Source organism: Elephantulus edwardii, unplaced genomic scaffold (genome assembly GCF_000299155.1).
Source record: "Elephantulus edwardii isolate Elephantulus edwardi_28Jun2011 unplaced genomic scaffold, EleEdw1.0 scaffold00007, whole genome shotgun sequence".
NCBI classification, from domain to species: Eukaryota; Metazoa; Chordata; class Mammalia; order Macroscelidea; family Macroscelididae; genus Elephantulus; species Elephantulus edwardii.
This window is the reverse complement of record NW_006399757.1, coordinates 25,098,498-25,107,629: the sequence shown is the minus strand read 5'-3', so window position 1 is coordinate 25,107,629 and position 9,132 is coordinate 25,098,498. Positions and strand designations below refer to the sequence as shown.

The 9,132-nt window shown below is 40.7% G+C and overlaps 1 protein-coding gene across 1 annotated transcript; it reads right to left on the bottom strand.

Moving 5' to 3' along the window:
• Positions 1-5,679: 5,679 nt before the first annotated feature.
• Positions 5,680-6,159, bottom strand: LOC102868835 (transcription initiation factor TFIID subunit 12-like). The gene has a single exon (XM_006880295.1). The coding sequence runs from the start codon at positions 6,157-6,159 to the stop codon at positions 5,680-5,682; it is 480 nt and encodes a 159-aa protein (XP_006880357.1).
• Positions 6,160-9,132: the final 2,973 nt, after the last annotated feature.

Sequence of the window (9,132 nt, the reverse complement as noted above, 5' to 3'; positions counted from 1 at the left end):
TGGAAGCCCAAAATCTCTGTAAATGTTTATGAAAATTAATAAAATATAATTATAGAAAAAAATAAATTTAATTCTTTGTCCTGGATTTCCACTCCCTCAGTACTGTTTCTAACCTCAAGAGACCTTGCAGAAGACAGGATTAAATGTTTGGATCTGCAACTAACCTGAAAATTGGCAGATTAAATCCACCACAGAAAAAGGTCTGGTGATCTGATTCCAAGATTAAAAACCAAACCCATTGCCATCAAGTTAAAAAAACCGAAGATTGGAAAAAAAAACCCACCAAAGATTAAAAAAAAACAAAACCCATTGCCATCAAATTGACTGACTCATAAGACACTGTAGGACAGAGTAAAACTGCTGTGCAAGACTGCCAAGATTGGGAGCTCCGGAGGCCTAGTGGCAAGAGGTTGCTCTGCACTCCCAGAGGTATGCGGTTCAAATCCCCCAGATGCTTTGCTGGAGAAGGAGGGGCAATTTCCTCCTGTACCAGTCAGATCCTATTTGACGGTACACATACAACACACACACACACCAATATGTAAAAATAATAAAATAATAATTTTTTAAAAAAAACTGCCAAGACTGTATAACATGTATATGTATACACATGTATACATAGTGGGCAATAGGATAATCTTTTTGGAAGCACACTAACTCTCCTTTCTCCCATGGAGAATCTAATGAATTTGAACCACCGACCTTCATTTAGAAGTCATGCTGTTGATCACTGTATCACCAGGACTCCTTTCTGCAAAGATTACAACCAAGGCAATTCTACACAGCAATTCTACTAGTCAAAATTGACCCACAGCAATGGGTCTGATTTAGGTTTTTAATAAATCTAGTGGTTTTTTATTTTAAAATTATTTTAATACCTGAAGAGAATGAATTATTAAACATTACTTTTATCCCTCCATAACTCACCTAACTGGAAAAGGGATACAAACCTTTTAAAGAGATGACTCGTGATAGGGACTCATTTTTTAAATCTAGACATTAGGCCTGGCCTTTTTCTTCACTAAGGACTGCTCTGCATGCAAGCTCAAGTTGTTATGTTGGTTTATCAGAAATGTCCAGAGTGCTGGAAGGAGAAGGGATCCGGCCTAGATTGGGCATTGCAGGCTCGGGTAAGATGAACTGTGGACTTGTTCAGTAAGCAGAGAAAACTATGGCTTGAGGGAAGCGTGAGCACAGTCAGGAGGCCTGGGTGGTGGGAGATTCTTATGTCGGAAAATGTCTGTTGAGCCTTGCGTGGTCTTGCTTCCTCAGATTTCTGAGCCTGCTTGACACCCTCAGCCACTGATTGCTCCAAAGCTGGGCCTCTGAAAACCATACTGTTCTGTTGGATTTCAAGGCCCTGTCTGGCAGCCAGGATATTGTTTCCTTAGACAGCCTGCAGGAATTGGTCAAGCCCTGGTAGAGCTTCACACTCGTGCTGATGACTGTAGGTGTCATCTGCAAACAACTTATATGTGAAGGCTTACTATGAGTGGGGCTTTTCTTTTACCAAAAACCCAAAATAAGGTTTAAGCCAACAAACCTTTGAGTGTCAAGCACTGCGCTGGAGCCAAGGAAGAAAAAAATATGTATAAATATAAAAACAACCCAGTTCCTACCTCCATCTTAGACAATAGAAGAGATAATTATTGTTGTTAGGTGCCATCGAGTATGATTCATAGTGACACTATAAAAAAAAAAGATTTAAACCCTGTTCTATCCTGTGCCATCTTCACACTTCCCAACACACAAGAGCCCATAGTGGCAGTCACTTACTTTGTCAATCCATTTGATTGAGAGTCTTCCTCTCTTTCACCAACCCTCCACTTTTCCCAGCATCCTGTCCCTCTCCAAGGAATAGCCTCTCCTAGCAACATGCCCGAATTATGTGAGGTGAAGCTTCATTATTCTTTCCTCCAGAGAGCACTCCAGCTGCACCCTTTCCAACACATATTTGTTTGTTCTCTTGGGCCTCCACAAGATATTCAGTGCTCTTCTCCAACACCACAGATCAGAGGTGTCAATTCTTCTGTCATCTTTATTCAATGTCCCGGTCTCAGATGCATAGCAAGGGATCAGAATGACAATGGCCCAAAACAGACACACTTTAGTCCTCAAACTGACATCATTACTGCTCAGTAATTTGGAGAGGTGCCTAACTGCAGATTTTTCCAGTGCAATCCGTCTCCTTATTTCCTGACTGCTGTTACCAAGGGTGTTAATTCTGGATCCATGCAAGATGAAACTGTTGACAATTTCAATCTCCTTTCCATTTATTATGATGCTACTTATTGGTTCAGCAGTAAGAATCTTTGTTTTCTTGATATTGAAATGCAATCAATACTGAAGGCTGCATTCCTTGATATTCTGTAGCAAGTGCTTCACTTTCAACAAGCAAGGTTGTGTCATCTACTTAAGGCAGGTTATTGATGAGTCTCCCCCTAATTCTGCCACACTAGAGTGTCATAAATACAAAATGTTCCGATTTGACTGCCATCTGTCAGTTTTCCCCATTCACATGGGTCGCTGTTGCTGTGGTGTTGGAAGCTCTGCCATCAGTATTTCAAATTCCACCATAGTGGACAGGCTTCATTAGGCTTCCGAGCAAGACTAGAAAGAAAGGCCTGGCAATCTCCTGAAAAGTAGCCAATGAAAACCTATGAATCACAAAGGATATAATGACATAATGTTGGCAAATGAGCTCCATAGACTGGAAGACACTCAAAATACATGAATGGAGTCAAATCACCACCCATCATGAGGATACTCAGAACCAAGCAGCAATAGTGTGTTCTGTTGCAGACTTGGCAGAAGCTGACAAAAATATTCATATTTCTTTGACAGAGGAGAATAGCAAATGCTGTGAGACATGGCAGCTGTTCTCCAGGAGAAGATGATGAAGGCTGCACGGGAGGGGGTGGGCGGGTAATGCTGGAACGAACCTTGGTCTCTGATGGCCTAGTGGTTGGAAGCTGCGCTGCCAACCCAAGCTTACACAGTTTGGATCCACAATCCTCTCTTGTGGGATTTGCTGCCTCTGAAAACCTGGAAGGCTAGCTATGGGTCGGTTCTGACTTGAAAGTCTCTAACAACAAGGTCTTCAAGCAGAAGAAAGTGGCACCACAGTATTTCTAACTTTAGTGGCTCCTTTCACTTTGTACCCCATGAGATCAGCTACTTCTAGACGGCCACAGCCAGGAAGTTCTGGAGAAGGTGCAGTCTCTGGGGGTCAGTGGGTTCTTACTTCCTTACAGATACCTGGCAATGAGTGTTTCTGTCCCGCTGAGACGATCCATGGTCTTAGAAAATGACCTAAAGGCTTGGAAGCTGGCCTCACCCATAAGTCAAACCAGAGCCTCCACTGTGTAGAGCTCACCAGAGACCTTGTCTGGATTTTTTTTCCCCACCAAAAACTTATTTCTGATTTACCTTTTGTGTAATATATAATCTCTTTTGGTCAAATTTGTTGACAATCTTGGTAAAATTTTGCTTTGCTTTTCCTAATTTTTTTAAAATAAATTTTTATTTTATATTGGTTTACTTTCAAAGTTCATATACGTTGTGTTTCACACTATTCATCATTCATATTTGTGTTCCATATGATCATTACATTATATTTTATATTTATTCTATTTTATAAAAGTCATCAACATTGAACTATGCTCACCATTGCCCTGCCTTTCCAGAACCACAGCAGATCTTTGTTTCCTTTATCCACCCCTCCACTCATCAGATTGTACAACCCTATGATTTCCACCCTGCCCATCATCACTGCTCTATTCCTCCCCTCCTCCCCTTGGATCTTCATACACACTTCACTAGATTTCTATTTGTGCAATAAGGACTTTATACAGTATTTGTCCTTATGAGACAGGATTATTTAATTTTTAGTCTCAGTTTCATGAGGTTCATCAACTTCCTAATTATTATTAAAACCTGAAAAATAAATAGACTAACTGTCCTGATTAAACTCAAGGGGTTGGGCCACTAAGGGCAGACTGCCTCCTCAGCAGCAGATCCTGGTGATGAGGCGTTCACAGTCTGGCGTCCTTACAGGAAGTGTTGTCTACAGAAGGGCGTCCAGGCTGGGGCACAGGTGAGGGTGGTTTATTTTGCCTGAGACAACAAGGGGACACCTCACAGAGGGCATCGGGTTTAAACCTGGGATCTGGCTTTTACACTGACGGTGGTTGTCTGACAATAGAAATGCATTCCCATTGGTATAGCTGTTCAGTTCTCTCATCTTCCTTATAGCTTCTCACATCGACACTACAAAGAATTCTATGACCTTAGAGCACTCTGTCAGTGTCCCATCCAGGAGTGGGGTGTCTCCATCATTTATTTACTTTATCTCAAAGAGCAAGACTTTAATCCCAAACTCTAGGTCACCAGGGATGTACACTAAGGGAAAACTGGTTTTAAGACTTTCATTCCCCCATTGTCTCACAAATTTTCTGTTTTCTGAGATAGTTTCTAATCTAAAGGAATCCCAGTAGTTCTGTCAGTTCAACCCTACATTAAAAAGATCCTTTTGTACTTTATGCTGTATTCTATATGAGGTCAGACATGTCCTGCATGCTCTCATACCTCTTTCTACTTATCCCAACACCAATCTTACTGCTTTACTGGGTTGAAAATCTGATGCAATATCTCACAGACCACGCAGAACCATATTGAGGGAAATTAAAATGTTTTAATTCAGGTTAGTAACAGAATACAGTCAGGACAGCTTCCGAAATGTGCCCATGGCACCTCAGCCTTGAGGTTTGTGGCTGGAGGCCCATGTTACAAAGTTATCAGTCCTGGCAATATTAGTTCCCCACCCCCTACACACCTTTCACCTTCCCTTCCAACAAACTTGAACAAAAAACTCTTAGCTCTGATTCAGTAGCATAGCAGTCCCAACGTCCGCTCTATCTCTTGTCAGGTCTCTGGTTCTTTGCTGTGGCTGCCGTGGCTGTTGCTCTCAAAGGCCCTAGGCTGGCTAGTGCAAGAATTTCTGGTCCTGAAGGATGTATTACATTCTGATGCTTCTTCTCTGCTGGCAGTGAGGTTTCTCCTATTTTGTTGCTGGATTTGCACAATTTAATGATGAGACCTGCCAATCCCATGGTGGATAGGCTAACATAAACATGGAAAAGTCAAATTAAATAGCTAGAAAAGTCCATTTTGAACTTAAGCCCTTAATACCACATTTATTAACACCATAGTACAGAGACATCAATTCTTTTTTTTTATTAATAATTTCTTTATTCTGTAAAAGCAAATGAAAGTCATAGTCATGTAAACACTGACATTACAAAGTACAAGGAAGGGCGAGGAAAGGAGGAAACAAAAACCTCTGTATGTCCTGCTAATACTGTCTCACCAAAAAGACCATAATGCTTTGTTCCATATTCAATCACATATAATAAACCACAAAGAAAAATCTTCTCTGGAAGATATATTCCACCTCTTTGAGACGGCAGGCAAGAGGGACTGGAAGTTGGGGTAGGAGGCTTTATTCTTTTGGCAGATCCTCTCAGTCATTATAGATATTGCTGCACTGTTAATAAAAAATATATGCTTCTCTGTAAAGCATTAAAAAAAAAACCTCCACGGATGAGATGGCTGAGGCCTCAGCTCAAGTATCTCCAAATTCCAAATGCACTGTTGTCCATTTCCCGACCTCTCCGTATGTTATTTCTTGGTTGTTTTCCGGATCAATGCCATTCTCTGTTTGTGAGCTGCTGTGGTGCAAGCTTTTTTGTAGGGTCGAATTTCTTCTGAGCCAAAACCTGGGATCCACATGTTCCACTGGCGCTCTAGGTGCAACTGGACATCTTTCACCTCTAGGGTGCTGGACTTGCGATGCCTGGCAAGCTGGCAGGCTGCTGTCACTACATTCTCAATGAAATCGTCGGCAGTCTGTAGCAGCATCTCCTCTACATCTTCATCCAACTGTTCATTGGGATCCACTTCTCTTACCAATTCTTGCAATTTCTTCTTCGTTAATACCTGGTTGTTTTCAGGACTGAGTCGACCTCCTGTGCTAGGAGTGCTTGGTATCTTTACCACAGTAGTGCTATTGGCACCTTGTGGAGGGGTGCTGGCTGGTTCCGGTTTTATAGATGAGAAATTGGAGAGGTTAATTAGGGCTGAGGGGCCAAACTGGTTCATAATCTGCCGTGCTTTGGACTTCAGCTCATAGAGTTTATCAAGATCCTGTTTCTTTTTAGAGCTGTGAGGGCCAAGGCCAATCAAAGGCAGCAGCGTCTATCTCTCCATGATATGCGGAGACTGCCCAACTGAAGCGTTCGTCTCAGCAGCCGGTCCGACTGCGAGGCCCTCTCCAAGTACTTCCGGCACCGCTCCCCGCCTCCAACCCGGAAACGTGCAGCTCTTCCAGCCGGGGGGGCGCGCGCATGGTGTGCCAGACATCAATTCTTCATTCTTCCTTTTTCACTGTTTAGTTCATGTGTGTGTATGAACTGATTGAGAACACCATGACTTCTGTCACAAACACTTTAATCTTCAAGGTGACAACTCTGTTCTGTAATACCATAAATAGTCTGATAAGCTAACAGATTAGTTATGATCAGCTTTCTTTAGAAGCTACAACATTTAAAGTGATGCTGTTGTTATGTGCTGTTGAGTTGGAATTGACTTAGAGCTGACCCTCTAGTAGGTTTTCAGAGGCTGTAAATTGTGTGGGAGAAGATGGCTCATCTTTCTCCTTTGGAGCCTTTGGTGGATTGAACTTTGTGCCTTTGTATCGGCATGCAACTCCCTACCCTCTACACCACGAGAGTTCTCTATAGAAAAGATCCCAATTAAAAAACATTCCAAGACCGTTTTCTCTTTCAAAGACAACTCCATTATTCACTTTTTATGGGAATAGTTGGTGCTTCCTAAGATGCTCAGGATCTAGATTGAAAAGGCTAAGACATAGGAGAAAACGTAATAAAATTGGACCTCACATGAATAAAAGCTCACTTGGAGCTTTGTCTTGGCCTCTTCTAAATTCAACTTGAATTTCTAGCAGTTCTCTGTCAATGTACTGCTCTAGTTGTTTTTGAATTATCCATCCACTTGAGTGACCTACCTGATATAACAAAAAAAAAACAGTATTTTTAAAAAACCCAAGAACTTATGTAGAAGTGTCTCAAATTCACTGCTGTGAAATCAGAATCAATTCGTAGCTAATCCTCCATTGGTTTTTTTAGTGGCCATATAATGACACAGGTGGAGACTGCCCATTTTTCTCCCTTTGAAGATAAGAACTGGTGGGTTCCAAGCACCAGAGAGGAGACCCCTTTGTGTAGTAGCACAATTCCCTACTATTATTGTTGTTTTTAGGTGTCATCAAGTTGACTATAACTCAGTGACCCTTGAAATGACAGATCTGAGTTTTGGGCTACCCTGCATCACCCTTATCATCTCTGATATGCTTTAGCCTATTGTTACAGTCATTTTGTCAATCACCTTGCTGAGGGTCTTTCTGTTGTTGTTGTTAAGTGCTGTCAAGGTGACTCATAGTGACCCTATGTATGAAAGTCCTCAAAACTTGCATGACTTTCCTCCTCTCTCCAGGTTAGACATTGCAGTGAATTGATTTCATTAAACAGTAACATTTAATGCTACAAAACAAAACAAGTCTATAAAAATTGTATTAAAAAATCAATGTGTTATATGGTAACTTTTGGTTATAAAACTATATAACTTTTGGATATAACTGTAGGATATATATGATCATTGCTAGTGCTTAGCAAAAAGTCACACAGCATAATAAAATACTTTTTTGATTAAACAAACACACACACCAATGTATTTTGTAAACCTTTACTCAAGAATATAATATTTTTCAAAATCAGGAAAGGAGAGTGTCAGGAGTGTGTCATGTCTCCATACCTTTTCAACCTATATGAGACTTTATGAAGAGGAATGTGGCATCAAGATTGGAGGAAGACTCATCAATAGTCTGCATCATGGAGAAGATGATACAACCTTGCTTGATAAAACTGAGGAGGACCTGAAGTTTTTGTTGCAGAAGGTCAAGGACTATAGTGATTTTTGTTTCTTTCTTTCTTTGTGTAAGGACTATAGTCTTCAATATAGATTGAAGCTTAGCGTCAAGAAAAACCAATTCTCACCAATGGGTCAATTGACAGTATCAGGATACATAGAGAAGAAATTGTTAATAATGTCAGCTGCTTGGGTCCGTAATCAACACTCTTGACACCAGCAATCAGGAAATCAAAAGACAAATTACATTAGGAAAATCTGCTGTCAGGGATCTCTCCAGAGTGCTGAAGAGTAACCATATTATTATAGAGACTAAGGTGTGCCTGATCCAGGCCATGGTCTTAAATTTTTGCCATGCATCAGAGAGCTGGACAATGACTAGAGATGACAAAAGAAGAATTGATGTCTTTGAGTTGTAGTGCTGTAGAAGAGGACAACCATGGATTTCCAAGAAAACAAATAAGTCTGTCCTGGAGAAGGTGAAACCAAGTTTTTCCTTGGAGACAAGGATTTTGAAGCTGTTTCATATACTTTGCGAGGAGTGACCAATTCTTGGAGAAGGATATTATACTTGGAAAGGTGGAGGGACAGTGCAGGAAAAGGGAGACCCTGGATGAGATGGATTGACACAACGACTGGGGTAATGGGTGTAGATGTGCTGGAGGCAGTAAGATTGATTAGATATAGGGCAGGCTTCAGAGCTATAATTGTGCAGACAGCCACTGTGAGTTATGACTCAAAAGCACATAACAACAACAATGTGAAATAAGAAAGGTCTTTTATTCCCCATGGCAATTCATATGTAACATACAGTTAGCTTTCCATGTCACATAATATAACATTGTAGTCATGACAGTATAATATGACATAAGATTGAAGGGAAAGGTTCAAGGCACCTAATTAAGAAATTGCATTTCATGTAACAGAAATTCTATGAAGAATTCTTGCATTTCCAATTCAATTCAGAATGGAGTTCAGCAATACTTTAGAACACAGACCAGCAACTCTTTCTCTTTAAAGAACCTGATAGTAAAAGTATTCGGTAATAACATATCAGATAAGGGACTTATATCCAGAATTTATGAAATACTTGAGCACCACAACAAGATAAACGTAAATAATCCAATA